Source organism: Zootoca vivipara, chromosome 13 (genome assembly GCF_963506605.1).
Source record: "Zootoca vivipara chromosome 13, rZooViv1.1, whole genome shotgun sequence".
Taxonomy (NCBI): domain Eukaryota; kingdom Metazoa; phylum Chordata; class Lepidosauria; order Squamata; family Lacertidae; genus Zootoca; species Zootoca vivipara.
Genome location: NC_083288.1, coordinates 39186968 through 39211692, shown reverse-complemented (window position 1 = coordinate 39211692; position 24725 = coordinate 39186968). Strand labels below are relative to the sequence as shown.

At 48.9% G+C, this 24725-nt stretch overlaps 2 protein-coding genes across 4 annotated transcripts in view; both read right to left on the bottom strand.

Annotated features, from left to right (window-relative positions):
• The window catches only part of LOC118095529 (caspase recruitment domain-containing protein 8-like), a 64282-nt gene that overhangs the window by 20779 nt on the left and 18778 nt on the right, over nt 1-24725 (bottom strand). The window lies entirely within an intron of this gene.
• Nucleotides 8040-24631, bottom strand: LOC132593048 (NACHT, LRR and PYD domains-containing protein 1a allele 5-like). 2 transcript variants are annotated; one of them, XM_060281722.1, is made up of 8 exons: nt 23455-24631; nt 17176-17435; nt 15435-15566; nt 15119-15260; nt 14714-14764; nt 12724-12778; nt 10979-11260; nt 8040-10356 (listed from the first exon to the last, which is right to left on the bottom strand). In XM_060281722.1, exons 2-8 carry the CDS (start codon nt 17386-17388, stop codon nt 10350-10352), a joined length of 882 nt encoding a protein of 293 aa, XP_060137705.1. In that variant the 5' UTR covers nt 17389-17435; nt 23455-24631; the 3' UTR covers nt 8040-10349. The 2 variants fall into 2 exon arrangements, with proteins under 2 accessions (XP_060137705.1, XP_060137706.1); XM_060281723.1 differs by lacking the exon at nt 23455-24631 and having other exon boundaries at nt 17176-17540.

Genomic DNA, 24725 nt, shown 5'->3' with positions numbered 1-24725 from the left:
GTCTGCACGGCGCACCACACCAAGAGGACTTTTTACTGGGAGGCTGGAGGCTCAGCTTGAGAGTCGCGGGGGTGGGGGCGCCAAGTGGCACACCACCCCTGCTGCGCCAAGCGGGCTTTGGGAGTTTGGAGTTGGAGGTGTGCGGCTTTGGAGTCACTGGGGGGCAGAGATACCCTGCCACGTAACAACGCAAGTGCAGCGTGATGCTGCAATATGCGTCGTTACATGATGGGGTATTGCGCCCCCCCATGAGTCCAAAGCTGTGTGCCTCCAGCTCCAAACTCCAGGTAAAAAGCCCGCTTGGTGTGGTGGGCGCGCTGAACTGAGCGGGCTTTCTACCTGGAGCTTGGCACTGGAGGCACGTGGCTTTGGAGGGACAGGGGGGTGGCAATACCGCGCCCCTGCACCACCCCCCGGGTGCATGGCAATTTGACCACGCCGGGTGTTGCGGCAGCTTGCTACGCCGCCGAGTCTGTGTTTAGTAGGACTGATCCTGCCAACTTCCTTGTAGTCACCCTCTCACACGTTTAATCATTACCAGCTCCCTAGAACCAGGCGGCTGGTTTGGCTCCAGTTCCTGAGCAGGGACACTTAGGAGTAATCTGTCCGCCTGTGTCTTGCAGATTTGGAATGAAATGTCTCAACAACAGTTGTTTAATATTACTACTACTTTTTTTTACTCCAAGTGCTCAGAAAAATCTGTCAAAATCTTTCCACAATTTCTACTTTTAGTTATATATTTTTATTCATTTACTTGATTGGGGGGAGGCAGCTGCCCCCTCCCCCCAGTCTGGGCCCATGTGTTCAGCCACTTACCTCACAGGGACACAGATTACACACAACACTTTCCCCACAAACTGCTGGGTTTTCCATCTTGCTGCTTCTTCCTTCCTCCGCAAATAGGGGGGATTCTGACTTTGGTAATTCTTTTCTTCCCTTGCAGACCATTTCGTCACCAGTGATAGCGACTCCTTCTAGTGACCTGTGGCAAAAACATTTATTGTATTTTAGGCATTGTTGTAGGTAGAGAATTAGAGTCTGATTAGGATACAAGCTGGGGCTTAAGTATTCCACGCCTAGTATTCTGCCTCACTGATCCTCTGAGCAGGCTGAGATCTGCTTTTCCTTTGCAACCTGGAAAACATCCTGATTTATTCCACATTGGAAAGAAAGCATTATGTAATTTGTCATCCTTTTTTAATGGCCAAGAATGTACACAGTCTTCATGATACATTTTGCACTCCTCTCTGGGTTGCATCCAAGTCAGGTGACTTCATTATTATACGTTCTGCAAGCAAACAGAGCCAGGCTGCCCATGAAGAGGGGGAGGCAAGCCGGGAGGGGGAGGCATACCTGGAGCCTCCTAAGAGGGATGGCAGATCTGCCTGCCACTGCCTCTGTGACCAGCTCTTCCACAGGCCCTCTTGCTGCCTCTCCTCCTCCACCGCCTGCTAACTCACCACTTCCTCCTCCTCAACTGCACACCTGCCCTTCCTTGCAGGTCTCTATTTTGAAAATGTAAGTGTTACAACCCTAACCCACACTCCCAAGGAACAAGGAGGGCAAAGTTGCAATAGAGCCATTTTCAAAATGGAGACCTGAAAGGAAGGTGTGTGGCAGGTGGTTGGTGGGGGTGAAGCTGCACTGGTGGCCTGGATCTGCAGCAGGGACTCAAACCAGTCCGCTGCCTCTGTTGTCCATATTTTTCCATCTTCCTGAGAAAGGAAGATGCAGCAGCTGTGCCTCCCTCTCTCCCCTCTGGGATATGTTGTTGTTGTTGTTATTATTATTATTATTATTATTATTATTATTATTATTATTATTATTATTATTATCAAGCTGATTGGTCTTGGCTGTCAGGTCCAGCTCTGCCTCCTCTTTCAGGTAAGGCAGCCTCCTTTTCACCAGCAGAAGGCAACAGCCACTTCATCTCAGGCTGCCTTGTCCATCACAGCCTGGCTCAGCCCCCCTGGCCCCAGGATCACCCACACCCACACCCACATCAGGGTGAGGGAACAATTCAATGTAGAAACCATTCCCAGAAGGGAGAAATTTTCAAGCGATCAGGGAGAGATATCACTTACCTGTAAGCTTCATGGCCCCTTTCTGAGTCCCAAACCTCATCATGTAGTTGGATTCTTCTTTCTGGAAGATCCTATAATAAAACCACAAGCATGCATGTGGATGCCAGAATACTTGTCCCATCTGAAAACGGGGCATTCTTGTCCATTTCCAGCACTGCTGTGACCATACCAAGGAGCACTGCTTGAGGCCACAACTACAGTACACAGTGATAAAGGCTCTTCTAAACCTACTGCCTTCTGTATGTATTTTGCTCATAACAGCCTGACCTGGACTGATTCCTTAAGTATGGTGGGTCTTTAAAATATGCATGTTTAAAATTACATTAAATCTTCTCATCACAAGATGCAAATATCGTTGTAATGTAAAGTCAGCCTCTTACCGTCAAGTTGACGGCGTGGTCCCCCTCAATACACACCGTCAGACTTCGGAACTCCACCTCTTCCTGGGCTTCCCCAAAGCGTCCCTTGGAAGTCTTCTTGGCCATCGCGCTCCTTCTCCACCAGCCCCAGCCCAGCAAAATCCTCGGTGGTCAGAGAAAGACCCAGATCCGGAGACTGTGCCAAGGAAAAGAGGCAGGAGAGCCAGACTCTGGTGCCCAACTCGCGGCACCTGATGCCCCGGAGGAGAGATGCCTGGCCTGAGGGCAGCGGGAAACCCGTCGCTTCCTTCTCCCTTTGGCGAGGAAACCCTTTGAGATGCTTCCCTCCGTCAGCAGCAGGAGACTCGAGGGCAGGGCGAGCGCAAGAGGCGTCTGTTCCGGGAGCTCTCTCTCTTTCCCAGCAGGTTCTGAAGCAGAGAGGAGTGGCAAGGAGTTGGGGCAGGAAAACGTATGAGCATGAGAGAAGAACCTGCTCCTCCTTTGGGAATTAGAAAAACACAACCCAGTATCATGAGTCAGTCTGTGGCAGGTGCCTCAAGCAACATTCTGGAAGGGGTGGGAGATTTGCATGTGGGTGCTGTGCCCACTCCCGGCCCCCCTGCTTGTGGCGCTGACATCTCCTACTCCATGGGACAGTTTCTTCAGGAATGCAGGAAAGCTTTCTCTCCCAGCCCATCATTTTCCTTCTCCATTTCGTCCCCCTTGCTTTCCTGCTTTCTTTCTTCTCCCTGTTTTCTTTCTCCATTTCACACCCTGCTTTCCTACTTTCCCTCTCCCCACCCCGTTACAATAATCATCCTACAATACTAATCTATTTTCTCTGCTGTTCAAAGTTCACTCACTTTATTAAACGACAATTACTGTACCACCTCCTCTCTCTGAGTGTTTTATCAAATGACCTCTCAGGGTTCCAAGGACACTTTTAGACTTTCCCATGTAGGATTCAGAGAATCATAGACTTGTAGAGTTGGAAGGGACTGAGACGGTCATCTAGTCCAACCCCTTGCAAAACAGGAACCTGTCACCCAAAGTGGGGCTCAAAGCATGTGGTGTCTTTTATTATATTTGTTTTATTTACACATATATACAGCCTGAGCCTACTGTTCAAAGCATTACACTCCAAGAGGGTCCTTTGCTTCTCCCATAGGTGCAGCAACTTTGAATCCAAAACATAAATCTCTCTGTCTCCTTTTACAGTCTGTCAGCCCACATGAATTTTTGCCCCCACTTCTTGCTAGTCACCGCTAACAGACCCAAAGGATTCCCCCCCCCTCCACATCAGGCAAGCTGCAATACTAAAATCTCTCCTGTCCTGTTGGCCTTTGTTCATCTGACTCACTCTGGCTCAGTGGGGATTGTTTGCCTGGTTGGTAGCCTTCCTGATTGTCATCACCCTGCCTTTGTTTGCTTAAGACTCAGCCATTATCAGGCTGGCCTCATCATGAGGAAGCTGCCTTGTGTTATTTCCAACTCTTGCTAGATCCAGATCCGTGTGGGATTGTTCAGGTATGCAGGAGAGGATATATTATTTGATTATATCCTATTCCAACTTGTCTTAACAAGTTCCACAATTTAGCAGAGTAACATTCCCCTTTTAAACTTACACAGGGGATGCGTTGCTCAGGCTCGCTAAAGCCTCTATAAAAACTGTCCTGGTATTTTCCTCTTTATTCCCCAATAAAAGATAAGACATGACACAGTCTTCTATAAAAGTGTAAAAAGAGTTTACTCACACATCATTCTGTACACAACAGGACCCCAGAAAGCAGACTTAGCTTAGAAAAGTTACATATACCTGGAAACTATCCCATGCAGAGACAGCTCCTTTGTCCTCTCTTGGCTGGAAGCCAAGAGGGCATCTTAGGCTAAACAGATATTGCTTCATTGAGGAATGTAGTCAGAGAATGGCAGCCAGCCCTATGCTTTTGTCACCTGCACAGGTGAGGCCATACCCACCTCTAGTCACATGGAGAGGAAGTCTGTCCCAGCCTAGGAGAAAAAAAATAAAAAAAATCCTTCCAGTAGCACCTTAGAGACCAACTAAGTTTGTCATTGGTATGAGCCTTCATGTGCATGCACACTTCTTCAGGTGCACACTTCTTCAGTTGGTCTCTAAGGTGCTACTGGAAGGATTTTTTAAAATTTGTTTTGACTACGGCAGACCAACACGGCTACCTACCTGCAACCAGCCTAGGAGAAACAGGAAGTTCCGACTGGCTCGTCCAGACATCCCCTTCTATGTCCACTCTAGGGATGTTGTACTTGACTGCTCTTGTGTCTCACATCCCACAATCTGGAGACTGTGCCAAGGCAGAGAGGCAGGAGAGCCAGACTCTGGTGCCCAACTCGTGGCGCCTGATGCCCCGGAGGAGAGATGCCTGGCCCGAGGGCAGCGGGAAACCTGTTGCTTGCTGCTCCCTTTGGCGAGGAATCCCTTTGAGATGCTTCCCTCCATCAATGGCAGGAGACTTGAGGGCAGGGCGAGCGCAAGAGGCGTCTGTCCCGGGAGCTCTCTCTCTCATTCCCAGCAGGTTCTGAAGCAGGGAGGAGCGGCAAGGAGTTGGAGCAGGAAAAACGTGTGAGCGTGAGATAAAAAAACAACCCACCTCAAAAAAAAAACAAAAAACAATCCTTGGAGTTGCTTGGGGGAGAGCTGGATGAGAGTGAAGCAGCCAAACAGTTGCTCACTGAGGAGGAGCACAGAAAGGGTGCCTGCAGGACCCAGGAATTACAATAAACAATTATTTTCTTACCCAGAATCATCTCTTTGTGTATGATTGCAACAGGTAAACTCTAATCCAGGCATCCCCAAACGTCGGCCCTCCAGATGTTTTGGACTACAATTCCCATCCTCCCCGACCACTGGTACTGTTAGCTAGGGATCATGGGAGTTGTAGGCCAAAACTTCTGGAGGGCTGCAGTTTGGGGATGCCTGCTCTAATCTCTATCAACCAGCCAAATGTTACACATGAAAGGGTTGCAACAGGTAACTGACCCACTTTTGCCAGGAATTCATATTCCATTTCTGCATCCAAGTCCTGTCTGCTGACAGCCAAGAATGCAGGAGCTTCTCATCCTCCCTGAAATAATGTGAGGAGGGGAGAGGAGTATCCACAGCAACCTACAGAGCTGGAGGGAATTTTGTACGCCACCTGGCCTGATGCAGGAAATCTAACCCTAACAGCATGTTCAGCAGGTGGCTGTCAAGCCTCTGCCTGAAGACCTCCAAATGAGGGAGCTCCCCACCCTAGGAATTGGCTCCATGAAACCATATGAGAAATTTCCAAACAAAACTCTTCCAGCAGTTTCATGCAAAGGTTAAGTTGCATCAGAGAAAAGATGGATCTCTGCAGGAATCCCCAAACCCAAAGGTCATATAGGGATTTATCCATGTCAGTTCTTTCTCCACCTTGCTGCCTACAGGTAAAGGTAAAAGGTTAATTAATCCTTGGGCGGATAAGTTCAGTCAAAGGTGACTATGGGGTTGTGGTGCTCATCTTGCTTCAGGCTGAGGGAGCTGGCGTTTGTCCGCAGACAGATTTCTGGGTCATGTGGCCAGCATGACTAAACCGCTTCTGGTGCAATGGAACGTCATGACGGAAGCCAGAGCACACGGGAATGCTGTTTACCTTCCCATCACAGTGGTACCTGTTTATCTACTTGCACTGGCGTGCATTCGAACTGGTAGATTGACAGAAGCTGGGGCAGGGCAATGGGAGCTCACTCGGATCGCAAGCCCAAGAGACTCAATGGTTTAAGACCACAGTGCCACCCTACAAAGACGCGATCAGTGCCCATAACATGCAGTTCTTCAATGCTTAATCTTGCAATGGGTCTGGCTCTGTTTACAATTACATGCTATGAGCAAACTTTATGATCTGGATTGGTAGGTATAAAACTGAGGTTCAAAGAGCAGCTTCACATCCTCCTACAATGTAAGATTAAGAGGATGAGGCGACTCTGCTATGAAGACGGGTTGCAACATTTGGGACCTTTTAGTTTAGGGAAAAGGCAAGTAAGAGCTGACATGTTTGAAGTTCATAGAATTACACATGGCATGGAGACAGTGGTTGGAGAAATGGTTTTTTTCCTTTCTCATATCACAAGAACCTGGTAGCATCCAATGAAGGCGAGTGTTGGAAGATTCAGGACTGAAAAATGAAATTACTTCTTCATGCAATGCAGAGTTAAACTATGGAACTTCTTTAAAAGAGGGTTAGACAAATTAGTGGACCAGGGGACTGTTGTTGGCTGCTAGCAACAACGGCCATCCTCTGTCTCCATAGTTGGAGGCAGCAATGCTTCTGAATAGAAGGAGGGAGGAGTTGTGAGTCCTTGTGCTCAAATCCTGCTTGCTGGTTCCTGACAGGCAACTGTTTGGCCACTGCGAGAGCAGGATGCTGGAGTATATGTGCCATTGGCCTGATCCAGCAAGCTCTTCTAATGTTATTTTATGTCCTTTTGCAAACCTCTAAATTAACCATAATCTCTTTTCTCACTTGACTGTTGTAAGGACAAAGAAAGCAACTGCATTGTCCTCAAAGGTCAGGAAGAACCCTGAATCAAACTAACCATGTACTATATATTGGCAGGCCTGATTTGAACCTGCTTCCTCACTTCTACACATTCCAGGAACTGGCAACAAGCTCTCCCCCTCACCTTTCCTGGATCATACTTACCAATTTTTAACTTGCCTTTTTGGAATTTTGAGCATTTTGAGTGAGTTCTCTGGGCCGGCGTTATCATGAGTCTGTCTGAGGCAGGTGCCTCAAGCAACATTTTGGAAGGGGTGGCAGATTTGCATCTGGGTGCTGTGCCCACTCCCGGCCCCCCTGCTTGTGGCGCTGACATCTCCTACTCCCTGGGACAGTTTATTCAGGAATGCAGGAAAGCTTTCCCTCCTCGCCCACCATTTTCCTTCTCCATTTCGTCCCCCTTGCTTTCCTGCTTTCTTTTTTCTCCCTGTGTTTTCCTGCTCCATTTCACACCCTGCTTCCCTACTTTCCCATTACAATAATCATCCTACAATACTAATGTATTTTCCTCTGCTGTTCAAAGTTCACTCACTTTATTAAACGGCAATTACTGTACCACCTCCTCTCTCTGAGTGTTTTATCAAATGACCTCTCAGCGTTCCAAGGACACTTTTAGACTTTTCCATGTAGGATTCAGAGAATCATAGACTTGTAGAGTTGGAAGGGACTGAGATGGTCATCTAGTCCAGCCAGGGGTGGCCAACTCCCAAGAGACTGTGATCTACTCACAGAGTTAAAAACTGGCAGTGATCTACACTCTTTTTGGGGGTTCAGGTCAAAGTTGTTGAGCTTCTTTTAGGGAGGAGGAAAGCCCTGTTTTGGGGGGGGGGTGCAGGGCAAAAATGTTGAACTTTTTTAGGGGAGCCAAAGTTGTTGAACTTCTTTGGGGTGAGCCAGTGATCTACCAGTGATCTACCACAGATATCCAGTGATCTACCAGTAGATCACGATCTACCTGTTGGACATGCCTGATCTAGTCCAACCCCCTGCAATACAGGAACCTTTCACCCAAAGTGGGGCTCAAAGCATGAGGCACAGAGGACACTGTGGTGTCTTTTATTATATTTGGTTTATTTACACATATATGCAGCCTGAGCCTACTGTTCAAAGCATTACATTCCAAGAGGGTCCCTTGCTTCTCCCATAGGTGCAGCAGCTTTGAATCCAAAACAAAAAATTTTGCCCCCACTTCTTGCTAGTCACCACTAACAGACCCAAAGGATTTTTCCTCCTGTCCACATCAGGCAAACCTATTGGCCTTTGTTCATCTAACTCCCTCTGGCTCAGGGTGGGCTGCATCCAGCAGAGATTCTTTGCCTGGTTGGTGGCTTTCTTGATTCTCATCACCCTGCCTTTGTTTGCTTATGGCTTGACCAGTATCAGGCTGCCTCATGAGGAAGCTTTCTTGTGTTATTTCCAACACTTGCTAGATCCATGGATTTAAAGGGGGGGGGGTTGCTTAAATGCTAACCCTTTTCTGAATCCAGAGATTTAGGGGTCTGACCGCCTGCCCCCCCCTCAGCAAACTCATAACCATACATTGTGCTGTATCCATGTGCTTCCTTGAATGAGGGGCTTTGCTTACCACATAGAAGAGAATTTTAGTGTGGAAGGCAGGCCTGGAAATCTACTGCAAAAGTCCTCTAGAAGAATGCTATACCAGGACTGCCAGTTCTTGCCTATCTCATTCTCTCTCTCTCTCTCTCTCTCTCTCTCTCTCTCTCTCTCTCTCTCTCTCTCTCACACACACACACACACACACACACACACACACACAGCCTTTCTTTTTGTCTTACTGAGTCGTTTTTAGGAAGTACGTCTTCTTCTTCTTCTTCTTCTTCTTCTTCTTCTTCTTCTTCTTCTTCTTCTTCTTCTTCTTCTTCTTCTTCTTCTTCTTCTTCTTCTTCTTCTTCTTCTATATTTATATCCCGCCCATCTGGCTGGGTTTCCCAACAGAATTAAAAGCACAATAAAACATCGAACATTAAAAACCTCCCGAAACAGGGCTGCCTTCAGATCATCTTCTAAAAGTCAGATACAATGGTACCTCGGGTTACAGACGCATCGGATTACAGACCCCCATTAACCCAGAAATAGTCCCTTGGGTTAAGAACTTTGCTTCAGGATGAGAACAGACATCGCGTGGCGGCAACGGGAGGCCCCATTAGCTAAAGTGGTACCTTAGGTTAAGAACAGTTTCAGGTTAAGAACGGACCTCCGGAACAAATTAAGTTCTTAACCGGAGGTCCCACCATAGTTGTTTATTTCCTTGACATCTGATGGAAGGGTGTTCCACAGGACGGGCACCTCTACTGAGAAGGCCCTCTGCTTGGTTCCCTGCAACCTCACTTCTCATAGGGAAGGAACTGCCAGAAGGCCCTCGGAGCTGGACCTCAGTGTCTGGGCTGAGCGATGGGGGTGGAGATGCTCCTTTAGGTATAAACACATACTTAACACATAGAGTGGGTCTTTAAACCATACAGCTTAGCACCAGCACATAGCCAAACAGGATCAGGTCCAAAAAGAGTGTGAGAATTTGCAGGGCTGATTTTTCTTTGGAAAAACAGCAAATTTTAAATGTGGTTAACAAAACAAAAGAACAAAAAAAAAACCCTTGAGCTGACTTTCTGAAATTTGGCAGTTAATTCCCTCTGGAGGGACTACCATATGTCCAAATTACATGCACCTATGGGAGAAAACAAATAAGTTATGGTCCTTTTGGTTCCCTCATTCTGAGTGAATGAGAATACTGAAGATTCAAGTATCTAGGTTGTGATTCAGATCCAGGGTCCTGACTGGTTCATATTGGGTCTGGGTTGCACCTAATCAGGACCAGATCCAAAACTGATTGTACAATGCTTGCACCTGCATTTCCTGATAGTAAACACCACTCCCACCAATGCAGTCCATTGGATCAGCTGTTTCCAGTGTCCCTTGATGAAATTTGGCACTGAAGCAACACGCTGGCTGTGGCTGATGGGAGTTGTAGTTTGGAACATCTGGAGGGCAAGACGCCAGCCAAAGCTGAAACTCTTCTATCAATATGTATTTTCCTGGAGAGCTGGGAACTGTAGTTTCATTGGAAACTTGGGTTTGTTTGGTTTTTGAGATAATTGTTAGCTTGCTAGACTACAATTTCCAGGAATCTCTGGGGGAAGCCAATGCATTATAAAAGTGGCAAATGTTTGTAGTACTGAAGTGTTGCAGAGGATTCTGGATGGCAGCCATGGCTGGGCTAAGAGAAAACAATTTGACTTCCAGATATTTTTGCAGATTGGCAGGATCAGATGAGGCAGGAGAGGGGTCACCATTGTTCACTGATAAAAAGCAGAGGTTTGAACAAAGAACTGCTAGTTCCTAGGAGAGAGAGGGAGAGAATGAATAAGTTTATATGGAAGTGTAACAATTAAATACTGCCAGGAGAAGAAAGAAGGGAGGATTCACAGCCAAAACAAAGCCCAACTGAGCCTCCAACCTCCTCTTTGGGCTCTGGGAAGTTTCTACTCATGAGCCACGATGACTTTCCAGCTTCCCCCTCCATTTCCAGGTTCCTGGCATTACACATACATGTTGCCGCACAGAAATAGATCACGTGCAAGAGGGGAGTTGCCTGTACATCATTTTATTTTATAAAGTGTATATTTTTAATGGCTGATGTTTTTCACATTTTGAATTTTTAAAACTCAACTCATTATTAACTTCTGACCTTTATATATAAAAAACCAAGAACATATAAACTGCTTAGAGGTGTTTACAGCTAAAAGATATGCAAATCTGTTAAATAAGTAAAATAAATGTAGAGATGATGGGCACTAGATTGGCTGGCCCTGATATAAGGCTTTCCTCCTTTCACCCCCATGAAGTCAAGATCAAAATCAATCACTCTCACCTCACAGCGGGTGGGGCATCAGGGGTGACTGGCCCTCCATACACCTTCCCTCCCAGCCAGTTCCATGATTTGGCCCTCCTCCTTTCTTACCTCTTCCTGGTGAGGCTGAGGAGCCTCTGTGCCTCATCCCTGCAGTTGATAGCTTTGAGGACATCAGCCGTCACCAGCACGGCATAATCCTCCATGTAGAAACTCAGGAGGAGTTGGCTCAGGTCCATGACATCTGCCTTCTTCAGCCGCCCCAGGGGAATGTTGTCATGGCCCTCACTGACAGGGAACTCGTGGAGCTTGAACTTGAACCTGTTGAGATCATCCTCATCCAAGTTATCCAGAGTAGAGAGCAGGCAGTCTCTGATGCTCCTCACCGTTGCTCTGCATTATCACCCCCAGAAGCAGGGAAAAGCAGGCACAAAACAAGAGAAGCTCAGCAAAGGAACCCGGGAAGGAGCCACACCATCTGCAAGTGCTACCAACTTCCATGGCTGGGATTGGCACAGAGGGAGCAGAAAGAGATGTGGGTTGAGATGGTCCTTATCGGCCATAAGGGCCAAGCATCACAATGCTGAGATGGGAGCTAAACCTCCTCCTGCTCTTTAAAGATTAAAAGGCAACACCTGTCGCTTCAGGGTTTTTAATCCTGTGTGCTGTGAGAGTGTGTTTCTTTCCATTTCCATTTCCGTTAATTAATTGTTTCCTATGAAACTTACTTAACAATACATAAAATCATTTCAGATCCAATACTGCTGCCGACTGGGGGATAAAGATCTCCACCAATTGAAAAAACAAGGCCATTCGAAAGAGCATGGAGAAAGCGCTTAACTGATATGTAACAGGATGCAGTTCCAAAGGGCAGTTGCTGCCAGAAAAAAGACTCATTTCCAAAACGGACCTCCTGAAGAGATGGTACCAGGAGGTTTTGTATTGCAAAGTGCACAGAAATCCCTGGGGTATAAAAGGGGCAAGTCTATCATTTTGGCATCGTGATCTCACACTGAGTAGCAGTAACAATAACAATAACAATAATTTTTTATACCCTGCCCATCTGGCTGGGTTTCCCCAGGGACCCTAGGCGGCTCCCAACAGAATATTAAAAACATGATAAAACATTGGCCCTCAAAGAGGTATCTGATCATCCTCAGGCCAAAAAGATTAATTGCCCCTGTCCTGAAGAATTATGTCTCCATCTCTTCCGCTGCCCGATTCCAAATTGTGCAACAGGCTAGTCTTATAATCTCTGAGTCACGGAAAAAGAAAAAGCAGCCGTGTCTCCCTTCCCTGGAGGGAACCTTCCATGCAACTGATAGGTAAAGGTAATGGACCCCTGACCATTACGTCCAGTCGTGACCGACTCTGGGGTTGCGGGTGCTCATCTCGCGTTATTGACCAAGGGAGCCGGCGTACAGCTTCCAGGTCATGTGGCCAGCATGACAAAGCCGCTTCTGGCGAACCAGAGCAGCACATGGAAACGCCGTTTACCTTCCCGCTGTAGCGGTTCCTATTTATCTACTTGCACTTTGACGTGCTTTTGAACTGCTAGGTTGGAAGGAGCTGGGACTGAACAACCTCCTGTTGCGGGGATTCGAACTGCCGACCTGATCGGCAAGCCCTAGGCTCTGTGGTTTAACCCACAGCGCCACCCGCGTCTGATAGGTAGAGTGGCCCAATTTAGCTTCTGTTGACTTTGCACATTTGTAGGTTTCTGCCCCTCCAGAGACCGCAGTGCAGCAGATACCGAAATAGCACCACCCCTTCAATATCTGCTGCCTGCCTGTGGTAGCTGCTTCATTGTCCCTAATAGAAGGGTTGGCCTTTCATGAGGAACTCTTAAGCCCTACCTGCTTTCCACACTGTGTCCGGATGCAGCATGGGACAGAGTGTAGCAACAAGCACCTGGAAAAACGAGAGAAAAGGTGTGTTTATGAAACATGCAGGGACTATGGGGAAATCATAAGCATTGGACATGAACCCACGATTTGCAAATCTCTCCAGCATTTTGCATCATGAACAAGTGTGTTGATTGAGTTCACTACCAACAAGCAAATGGGAGCAGGGAAAGAAAGTCAGGAAAGCAGAAGCATTCCCAGTGTGTTCAATTTGCAAGGTTGCCGTCTTGACAATTTCTGGGCTGGACTGAATTATTTATTTTAAGGGGGGAAACCAGAGAAAGTGTGCCTGGCACAGCTGGAAACACACTATTTAGAAAAATGTGGTTGCTGCTGTGTGGGGTGATAGTGAGGGTGCTGGGAGTTGTTGGGAGATGCTTAGCAAACTAAAGTTCCCAGGATTCCCCACCACGGCTGAAATGGTGTAAGATGGCTTTCTAAAAAGTATGGTGTGCTGCTGCAAGCCAACTATGGCTGGCCGTCCTGCCTGCCGACTCCCAATCTATCAATGCAGAGGTTTCCTGGCCCAAACAATGACTAATCAAATAAGACAATCCTAATATTCTATCAAATGCATTTCTTAAGGAACCAGTCACTCCTCTGTCCCCAGTACTGGAATTCTAAATAGACAATAAACCTTTGTGAACAGTAGTTAAGGAAAGGGTTGTTCTCTACCCTTAGGAAGGCGTAGCACAGTAAAAAGCAGCAGGTTCTCTGGTTCAGGGGGCCATGCATATCTGGGGAACTCTAGTACATTCCCCATTCTCACCAAAATGGTGCCCCATCTTGATAGAACTCTGAATACATAATAAAACACATAATAAAAACTTCATTCGTTTTTATCTGGTCTCATATCTCTAATCATGTCTTTATAGTCAGTTTTATCAAGGCCCATTTTTAGGACTTTATGCTACAAATGTTACTTACCGGTACAGTGGTACGTCGCAAGACGAATGCCTTGCGCAACGAAAAACTCTCAAGATGAAAGCGTTTTGCAATGTTTTCGGCGCTTCGCAAGATGAAGTTTTCTATGGCCGCGCTTCGCAAGACGAAGTTTTTTGGCAGTTTTTTTTTTTTGCTGTGGCAAACCGTGCTTCGCAAGACGAAAATCTTGCTAGACGAAGCGACTCGCGGAACGAATTACTTTTGTCTTGCGAGGCACCACTGTACTTATATCTTGCACTCAGTTATACAGCTGCAAATAAAACGCTTTATGTGTGTTGTAAAGTGGAAATGTGACACTAGATGGTGAAAGTGAGCTATGGCAAATTCAATGTATTTTTCAAAACGTTTTTTTAAAAAGCATTTTCATAGCATTTTTTTAATATGTGTGCAAATTTAACCTTATACTGCCATAACACAAATTCTCCAGCTGGCTCACATGGATAAACAAAGCAACAAACATGCATTAACATGCAGTTAGAAAAACAATTTAAAAATAATATTTTAACAACTGACACTCAGCTGAAAACTGAGAAGTCCAGGCTGTAAAACATACAGGGAGAAATTAAATGTTGCCCTCTGTGACCTTTCCTCCTTGTCAGACACAGCTATCCCTCCCCAACAGCCAAGTACACACACTGTACGCTTTCCTGCTGTTCTGGGGGTTCTCCTTGACCCTCCAAAGTGCATTTGAGGGAAGTGGCGGGTGAAGGGAGGAAAGCCCAATTGCACTATCATGAGCATTTGCACTGGATTCCGTTAGCACACTGGGTGAGCTGAATCCAAGCCAAAGCTGTTTCTACAAAATTTAGCTGTGTTGAAAGACCTTCACCTGGCACCAAAGGAGACTATAAGCAATGGGGAACCTGCACCAGAAGGCGATTCCCTAACATTCCAAAAGTGACTTTTCCGTGGTACTGTATCACCAGCCCCTCTGTGCTGCCATTGGGAGGAAGGTGGGATTTAAGTACGAGGAAATAAGTAATTAAAACCTGCTGACCTTGTTCTGAGTGTGGAGGAGAAGACATCATCTCAGAAGACTTTAATTCCTCTGAAAGAGAACAGGAAAGAGGCAGTCAAAGAGGGAATGTGCCTGCGATGTCCTTTATCACCCTGCCTCCCAAATTATGATTAAAAAATCCTTCCAGTAGCACCTTAGAGACCAAGTTTGTCATAGGTATGAGCTTTTGTGTGCATGCACACTTCTTCAGATACCTCTGAAGAAGAAGTGTGTATCTGAAGAAATCTGCGTGCACACGAAAGCTCATACCTATGACAAACTTAGTTGTTCTCTAAGGTACTACTGGAAGGATTTTTTTAAAAATTTTTTTGACTATGTCAGACCTACCTCTAACTAGTCCCAAATTATGGTCCAGCCTTCTGATTTTCTTACAATGAAGCTCACCTTGTGTCACACAGGCCTCCCAGATGAGTTCGTTCTTGCGCTTCTCCATCACGCTGAAGTTGAACATGTCTTGCATATGCTCAGCAGACAGTTCCACGTACTGCTGCAGCTTGTCAGCATCCAGATATTGAAACTCCACTTCCTGTGGGGAAGCATGAAACCTCCTTATGTGCAAACAGGGCTTAGCCCAGTCGGCCATTCCAAAGGAGTCAAATTAAGGGTGACAAGGGATCCTGGTGGAGTCTCCCCCACCCTTCTCATACTTCACAGCCATGGCTCTGCCCTAGCAAAACCTTTCATCATTTTTGCGTCTCACCTTGGGACAGACTCTGACATCATTGACATCATTGACCACAAAGAAGCGAGAGCCAATCGTCAGAGGCCTGAGGGTCCAGGGGGGTTTGTCTATTCTCCGTGAAGGGCTCTGTACTTCATGCTCATGAACCGCCTGGGAAAGGCAAAGGTCACTTTTGAGATATGCAAGAAAGGTAACCAACTTCTGGGAGACTGAATCCCCCTACCTCTTTCTTGGCTTTGTTGCAGCATGTAAGGCAGGGATGGGGAAGCTGCAAACTTCCAGATGCCTTTGGATTCCTATCAGCCACAGCCAGTATGGGTCAGGAATGATGGGTTTTGTAGTTCTAAGAGCATCTGCAGAGACACAGATTCTCCATCTTCAATATAAAGAAAACTAAACCTCTTTGGCATCAGAAACCAAAATATGGACAGGCAATTTTCTGACTCTATGGGGAGCAGTTGAAATTGCAAAGGCAGTTCATCTCTTATGTGCCAGCCTTGCACACCAGAAGCAATGTTTTTCCAAAGTTCTTGCAGAAAGCTCGTAACTACTAAACGAAGCAAGGATAATTTGCTCATCACTAAATGCATTTACTTTGAAGGTAGCACCACTGATTTCAGAGAAGGCTGAGTGTACTTAGAATTATAGAACAAACATATTTTGTTCACACGATTGACTAACAATGCTGTCTATGGAACCAAGCAGAGCATTTGGAAAGGAGCTTGCTCAGAAAATGAAAAATGCTTATTTCAGTATTGGAAAACTCACTTTTAAACACCACTACTGGTGGGAACCAAAATACAGTGGTGCCTCGCTAGACGAAATTAATTCGTTCCAGGACTCAATTCGTCCTACGAAAATTTCGTCTAGCGAGGCACCGTTTCCCATAGGAATGCATTTAAAGTCAATTAATGCGTTCCTATGGGCTCCGGGGGGAACTGGTGGCGGCGGTGGCGCTTGTTCTCTTGGCTTGGGGAAGGCAGGCAAGCGCTTCCCCGAGCCAAGAGAGCAAGCGCCGCTGCTGCCAACAACAGAGCCGGATCGGACGAAGCTTCGGAGGTGTCCAAAACCGCGCTCCATGCCGGCTGTGCGCGGCAAGACGCGGTGGCGGAGGAACGTTCCCTCGCCGTCGCGTCTTGCCTGCCTCCCCTGACATGGAGCGTGGCTTTGGAGGTGTACGAAACCGCGCTCCATGCCGGCTGTGCGCGGCAAGTTGCGCTCAGTGCCAGCGGAACTCAAAGGGGAACCAGCTGCAGCAGGGAAAGAAGGCAAAGGGAGATGAGCTGAGAGGCGGTGACAGCTGTCAGTGCCTCTCAGCTGAGCTTCCTTTGCCTTCTTCCCTTGCTACACCTGGTTCACCTTTCGCTAGATGAATGCCCTGATTTTCTGATCGGAGGTTTTTATGGCCACGCTTCACAGGACGAAGTGGTGGCCATAGAAAATCTCGTCGTATAGCGAGGCAACCTCCGATCAGAAAATCCTTTCGTTAAGCAGAATTTTCGTCTAGCAGGGCGTTCGTCTAGCGAGGCACCACTGTAACTCAGTTGAAGAGCAACTGCTAATCTTCTCTCCAGGGGCAGGTTGATGTTGGCTAGCCATTTGGTAAATTAGCTAAAGCCCAACAAAGGGAGATACAGTTCATGAACCATGACACACTGTGGTGCATAATTTTGTATAGTTACTCTGTCAGGCTTACTACAATCAGGCAAATGATCCAGGCGATCTGGAATACCAATCAGAGTTGGAGAATCCCAGTTACCTTTCTCACGGAAGAGTCATTGGGAAGGAGGTACAGATGGAATTTTGGTGAATTGAATCGAAGCATTTGATAGAGCAGTGCCACAGAGTGGACCAATATCTTCCGCTTAAACCATGACCATGACGTTCTCAAAATGGCACCACGGGGAGAGAAGTTTGGGTTTTCCAACACAACATGATATGGCCCCACTCTGTCTGGCTTCTCCAGACTCATCCCCCCTTCCACAAAATGTGCAATGTGGACTTGGGAATCACTTTTGCCTGGAAAGCAGAACAAAGGAAAAACAAACAAACATGTCACAAGTGGGAATTTATTCAAAGAAAGAAGGCAGGCCTAGTGAGCATAGCAACTCATTCTGGTAGATCCAGCCCTGTTATGTACTGAGCTGAATCCTTGAACAATAGGATTCAGAATCAGCGGGAGCTACCCAATCCAACTCCAGGTGGAAGTGAATCCGCAACCTGATTGGCCTGCTGGAGCAGCCAATCAGGCGGCTGGCAGAAGTGAATCTGCTACCTGATTGGCCTGTAGGAGCAGCCAATCAGGCTGCAGGCAGAAGTCAATCCACAATATAATTTGCCCACAGGTGTAGCCCTGAAGTAGCCAATCACGCAAGGCCCATTGTGTAAATAATGTATATAAGCAGATGGTTTTGGGAAAAGAGCGATTCGTCTTCTCTTCTTCTCCTTGATGAATATGAGCTGAATAAAGAGCATGAAATTCACTCTCGACTCCGAGTATATTTCACTGGCGACGAAGGTGGGATCCTGCTGAGCTGACCGCCACCACGCACTGCACCGCAGCACCGCCACCTGCTGCACCGCTGCATCGCACCGTGCATCCAGGCTTCAGCTCCAGGACCCAAGGAACCCAGAATGGCAACCGACAGCAGCTTCTCGCCATTCAACCCAGCATCAGGAGACTGGGAAGGGTACGCCGCCCGTTTCAACTTCCTCCTGCAAGCGAAAGAAGTCACCAACGATGCCATGAAGAGGGCGACATTCTTCAGCGTCTGTGGAGAGGAGACGTTTGAAATCGCCCGGGCTCTCCTTGCACCTAGAGATGTCGCTACCGTCTCTTACAAAACAATAATGGAACGGCTGAAGGAGCACTTTTCACCACAGCCCTCGGTGGTAGCTTGCCGAAATGCCTTCTACGCAAAGCGGCAAGCCCCGGGGGAAACCATAACTGGGTTTGTGACCTCCCTCCGCCAAGCCGCCCAGTTATGCAACTTCTCAGAGTTGGAGAACATGCTTCGTGACCGCCTCGTCGGTGGCCTGAGGGACGAGATGTTGCAACGACGCCTCTACGCCAAAAAAGACCTCACGTTCCAGATTGCTCTGGAGGAAGCCCTGGCAACCGAAGCCGCCGAGAGGTCAACGCAAGAGGCACGACCGGCCCCGCCATCCCAACCGAGGGTCTACCACGAAGACCTCACCGACGAATCCGAATCTGACAGGGAGGAAGTACACCGAGTACAGCGGCGCACTCAAGCAGCACACACACCACAGCAGCCTCGACGAGAAGGAGGGAACTGTGCAAGCTGTGGGGAGAACCACGAGAGGAGGACCTGTCGTTTCCGCAACGCAGAGTGCAGGCAGTGCAGAAAATTGGGACACATCGCCCGGGTGTGTCGGGCTCGACTCACCCGTCGACAAGCATCAGATGACCGACCCAGGAGCCCCAGGTCACACGGCACCATGCACCAAGGCAACTCGACGGAGATCACGGACTACCAGGTATTCCAGTTGCCCCATCCCAGCACAGAGAAAATTTATATAGAGGTACAGATAGAGGGAGCCCCATGCCGCATGGAGCTGGACACGGGTTCAACTCTATCCATAATCTCGGCCCGAACATTAAGGGAACTGTGCCCTAATGGGGGTCCCAAACTAAGGCCGGCCCCATTCACCCTCCGGGACTTCCAGAAACGTAAGGTCCCTACAATGGGGGTGGGGACCTTCAGGGTGCAATATCGAGGGCGAAAGCAACAATTGGACTTGCTGGTAGTTAAGGGCCCCTACGTTAGCTTACTGGGACTGGCATGGTTTGGACCTCTGGGGCTAGCCGTTACCGGGGTGAACCGCACTAGCTTACAAGTGGACGTGGACGCCATATGCAAAGAGTTTCCAGGGGTTTTCGATGGGGCATTGGGACGATATACAGGACCCCCCATTGCCCTACAGCTAGACCCCGCTGTACGACCCATCAGGCACAAGGCCCGCCGGGTCCCGTTCGCCCTGAAACCCCGCATAGACGAGGAATTGGACCGGCTCGTGGAGCAAGGAGTGCTGGAGCCGGTGCCCAACGCCCCCTGGGAAACTCCAATTGTCACACCCGTCAAGCCTAACGGTTCGGTCCGCATCTGTGCAGACTACAAATGCACCATAAACAAGGCTCTCACGGCCCATGCATACCCAGTGCCAGTGGTCAGCCATGTCCTCGCCACCCTGGCTGGGTCAAAAATCTTTGGCAAACTGGACTTGGCCCAAGCGTATCAACAGTTGCCTGTGGACGAAGCCACAGCAGAGGCTCAGACGATTGTGACGCACAGAGGGGCATTCAGAGTAAAGCGGCTGCAATTTGGCGTTAGCGTGGCACCAGGCATATTCCAGAATCTAATGGACTCCCTCCTTAAAGGGATTCCTGGCGTCACCCCCTTCTTCGATGATGTACTGATCGCCGGGCCCACACCAGAGGAATTTGAGGACCGCCTCCGCTCCGTCCTGCACCGTTTCCAGACGGCGGGCCTCAAGGTGAAGCGGGAAAAGTGTTTACTGGGAGTGCCGCAGGTGGACTTTCTGGGATTTAAGGTGGACGCAGAAGGGGTCCATCCAACCGGTGACAAGGTACGGGCCATTTGTGAGGCCCCAGCGCCCAAGAGCAAGCCCGAACTTCAGTCATTCTTGGGACTATTGAACTTTTACCATGCCTTCCTTCCCCATAAGGCAGCGGTAGCGGAGCCCCTACACAGACTCCTAGATAAAAGGGCCCCTTGGGTGTGGGGCCAGCGACAAAGGGCCGCATTCCAGGCAGTCAAGGACTTGCTCGTCTCGAACTCGGTCTTGGCACACTTCGACGAGAGGCTGCCAGTGGTGCTGGCATGCGACACCTCTCCCTATGGCATCGGCGCTGTCCTGGGACACCAACTCCCGGATGGAAGAGAGGTGCCGGTGGCATACTTCTCCCAGACGCTTGCTGCAGCCGAACGAAACTACTCACAGATTGACAAGGAGGGTCTGGCAATCGTGAAGGGCGTAAAAAAATTCCATGATTTCTTGTACGGGCGGCCCTTTACCATAGTGACTGACCACAAGCCGTTGCTTGGCCTGTTTGCCCCCGAGAAGCAGACCCCCCAAGTGTTGTCTCCACGTGTCCTCAGGTGGTCAATTTTCCTTGCCGGCTACCAGTATGCACTAATCCACCGCCCTGGGAAGGCGATGGGCCACGCAGACGCACTCAGCAGGCTACCACTACCAGAAACAGGCCCCGACCCAGCGCCTGCGCAAGAGGTTATGACCCTGGAGCTGCTTCCCGACCGACCCATTCAGGCACAAGAAGTTGCGCACCATTCCACAAAAGATAGGGTCATCTCCCGGGTCCTGGACTGGGTGTGGCGAGGATGGCCCAGCAGCAGCCCCGGGCCAGAATTCGCGGGCTACACAAACCGCAAACATGAACTGTCGGCCCACAAGGGGTGCCTGTTATGGGGAAGCAGGGTTGTTGTTCCCCAGCCCCTCCGCAAAAGGGTCCTCACAGCCCTACACGAGACACACCCAGGGGTAGTGAGGATGAAGGCCCTTGCCAGGAGTTATGTGTGGTGGCCGGGGATTGACAGAGAGATGGAGGCCTGGGTCCAACACTGCCAGACCTGCCAAGAATCCCGCCCGGATCCCCCAAGGGCCCCAGTCCAGCCCTGGGAGTCCGCCCGACATCCATGGTCACGCTTGCACGTGGACTTCGCTGGCCCCTTCCAGGGAAAAACATTCTTCATAGTGGTGGATTCCTACACCAAATGGCTGGAGGTCGCACTGGTACCGTCCACTTCTACGGCGGCAGCCATCCGGGTACTACGTAAGCTGTTTGCAACCCACGGGCTCCCTGACTCCCTCGTCTCAGACAATGGAACCGCATTCACGTCAGAGGAGTTCCAGACCTTCACAGCGCAGAACGCCATCCGCCACATCCGCTCAGCACCATTCCACCCTGCCACCAATGGCCAAGCGGAGCGCATGGTGCGGACCACCAAGGACAGCCTCCGCCGCATAACACAAGGGGACTGGGAATACCGCCTTGCCGCATTTCTTCTAGCACAGCACAGCACCCCAAGCACAACGACGGGCCGGAGCCCAGCGGAACTACTCATGGGCCGGCGCCTTGCAACTAGACTGGACCGACTTCACCCCGACAGAGCTCAGGATGAGGTAGTGGTGGGGAAAGGCAGGAACCCCCGGACATTTGTGGCCCAGGACCCAGTGTATGCAAAGAATTTTGGGGCAGGCCCAGCATGGGTACCCGCCACAGTCACCAAGGTGACCGGTCCCGTGTCGTACGAGGTACTAACGGAAGGGGGGCAATGTTGGCGCCGCCACTGCGACCAGCTACGGCGACGATTCCCAGGAGGAACCCGGGAGGAGAGCGGGACAGAGGGGTCCCAAGGGGACAGCAGGGCAGTGAGGCCTGTAGAGCGAGAGGGGTGGGCAGGGGAAGCAGAAGCAGTAGGCACAGAGGGGCGCCCCGAGGCTGGAAGGACACCGGAACCAGAGTCACAACCTAGTGGTTCAGTGGCGCCAGACCAGACAGCCCCGGCACAGCCAGCAGCCTCGGAACACGAGCCAGAACCAGAACCCCTGACCAAGGAACACCCCAGGCCACAACGCACACGGAGGCGGCCAGCAGACCTTGGGGACTACGAATGCAACTTCCCGGGCAGGACTGGAACTTAGAGGGGAGGGGTGTTATGTACTGAGCTGAATCCTTGAACAATAGGATTCAGAATCAGCGGGAGCTACCCAATCCAACTCCAGGTGGAAGTGAATCCGCAACCTGATTGGCCTGCTGGAGCAGCCAATCAGGCGGCTGGCAGAAGTGAATCTGCTACCTGATTGGCCTGTAGGAGCAGCCAATCAGGCTGCAGGCAGAAGTCAATCCACAATATAATTTGCCCACAGGTGTAGCCCTGAAGTAGCCAATCACGCAAGGCCCATTGTGTAAATAATGTATATAAGCAGATGGTTTTGGGAAAAGAGCGATTCGTCTTCTCTTCTTCTCCTTGATGAATATGAGCTGAATAAAGAGCATGAAATTCACTCTCGACTCCGAGTATATTTCAAGCCCCTATGAGGCAGTTCCCTAAGGCTCCCTCCCCCCCCCGGGTTCTTCCCAAGCAATCTGAGACTCCATCGCTATATCTGTATATTTGCTCTGCCCTCTTCATACCTCTTTAGTGGCTTTGAGAAGGGGGCAGGAAGGCTCTTGCACCCATCAGAGTAATGTGCCTCTCTCCCTAAGGCGGGCAGAAGCTTCACAGGCTTTGAGAAGGAGGTGCCAGGAGAACCCTTAGGAAACTAGCCTATTCCCCCAAGTCCACTGACCACATGCCACTATACCTCTTCTGGTTCTGGGAGACCAGTGGGGAAGAGAGTTAGGAAGGAGAGACTCTCCTGGCTTCTTCAGCAGCCTGCCTCACATCTGTCTCCTGGCCCCCCTCATCTCCAGACTTCACTTCAGCCTCCAATTCTGCACTGCTCTCGGCCTCGGCCTCTTTCTGCTCACTAAACCCTGTTACCTCTCCAGCTGCTGACACCACATCCTCCCAGGCTGCTCCCTCTGATCCCTCGTCATTGTCCCACCAGCAATCTCCAGGCTCTTGAGTCTTCTTCCCCTGGGGGGTTTCCCAAATGGTGCCTCCCATCACTCCTCTGCATCCAGCCTGTGCATGACCTCCCCTGAGTTTGGATGACAAAGCTCATCACTGCACAACTTCCCTTCCTGTTACATGAAAGTACAGTGGTACCTCGGTTTTCGAATGTCTCTGTTGATGAACATTTCGGATTTCAAACAGCATAAACCCAGAAGTAAATGCTTCGGTTTTGGAACACGCCTTGGAAGTTGAACATGCCATGTGGCTTCCGCTGAGTGCAAGTTACTTCTGTTTTCCTATCTGCCAACTGGTTTTCGAATGTTTCAGAACTTGAACAATCTTCCGGAATAGATTACGTTCAAAAACCGAGGTACCACTGTATTAATTTTGTTACAAGCTTTTTTTACCCACCATACCTGCAAGACACAAGAAGTGAGGGAAGTGAACAGCTGCCACAGCCTCTGCTGGATCTGCTTCAATGTTGATCAAAGGCCCAGTGACAACCCAGTCCTCTGTGTTCTGTTCGGCCAGGTGCTTAGACCATGAATCAAAGTGGTAAGTGATGGTCACAGCTCCTCTCACCTCAAATATGACATCAGTATACAAGCAAAGGAAGGATCCAGCCTCTGTGAAGCACAGTCTGAATGGCACAAAGGGGAAAATGGAAAGGGAAGTGGTTTGAACACCAGCTGGACACCCTCTGCATCTTCCTGATGGGAAGCAATCCCCACCCCAGCTACCTGGACTCAATAATATTTGACCGTAAAATCTGAAAGAAACAGTACAACTGGTGAGAGCATAGTGTTGATCAGTGCTATTCTTCTAGAAAAAGAGGTGCCCGAACTTACCATGAATGCTTCCCTTGTTCTCTTACAATGGCAGGTGCTGGAACTCAGTTCCAGTGAGGTCTGGTTGAAAAAAAGCCCTAGGGCTGATAATGCCAAGGTTGCAAGGTTGCCAAGCTCTTTGCTCTCATACTTTAAAGGCTCACTGGGTTCTGGGAGCGGGGTGGTGGTGGGTCTGGAATGCTTTCTAATGACATGTCAACCAGGTGTTGCTCTGGCTCTCCCATGTTATCCCAACTTTCCCCTCATTTGCCTCCGAGCTGCAACCTCCCTCAAACCCTTGTTGTAAATCTATACTGTCTTCCTCTTCCTCCTCCCTGGAAGGATTGGGGGGGGGGTGACTCCACCACTCCTCCTCTGCCCAGTCCCTGACACAGATGTAGTTTGGGAATGTTTTAGAGAGCAGCACCACATGTGATTATTGTGAGATCTTCATATACCAGATGTGTTCTGCGGAACACTTCTCGGAAACCTAAAAAGAAATTCAATGTATATAATGTTCCCTGAAAAGAGAAAGCTTTGCATAAATGTCCCCACCTCCTTCCGGTATCTCCAGCAAAGGTTATCTTTGGTTTTATACATTTTGTGAATTTTAATTGGTGTTATATACCATTTGTTGAACATTTTAATCATATTTTCTCTGATTTATGCATGTGTGGTGGAATTGTGGGGAAATTAAAAACTTTTAGAACCGGGTATTTGAAGGTATTAAAATATCATATATAGATATATATACCCGAATCCTTCTTATTGGGAATAGAATCATAGAATCATAGAATCATAGAGTTGGAAGAGACCACAAGGGCCATCCAGTCCAACCCCCTGCCAAGCAGGAAACACCA

Coding starts and splice junctions, on each gene's coding strand:
- LOC132593048 (XM_060281722.1), bottom strand. CDS start 17,388: ATGAGTCTGGAGAAGCCAGACAGAGTGGGGCCATATCATGTTGTGTTG. Junction 15,567..17,175: donor ATGACTCTTCCGTGAGAAAG/GTAACTGGGATT, acceptor TGCCTTTCCCAG/GCGGTTCATGAGCATGAAGT. Junction 12,779..14,713: donor TCCTCCACACTCAGAACAAG/GTCAGCAGGTTT, acceptor TCGTTTTTCCAG/GTGCTTGTTGCTACACTCTG.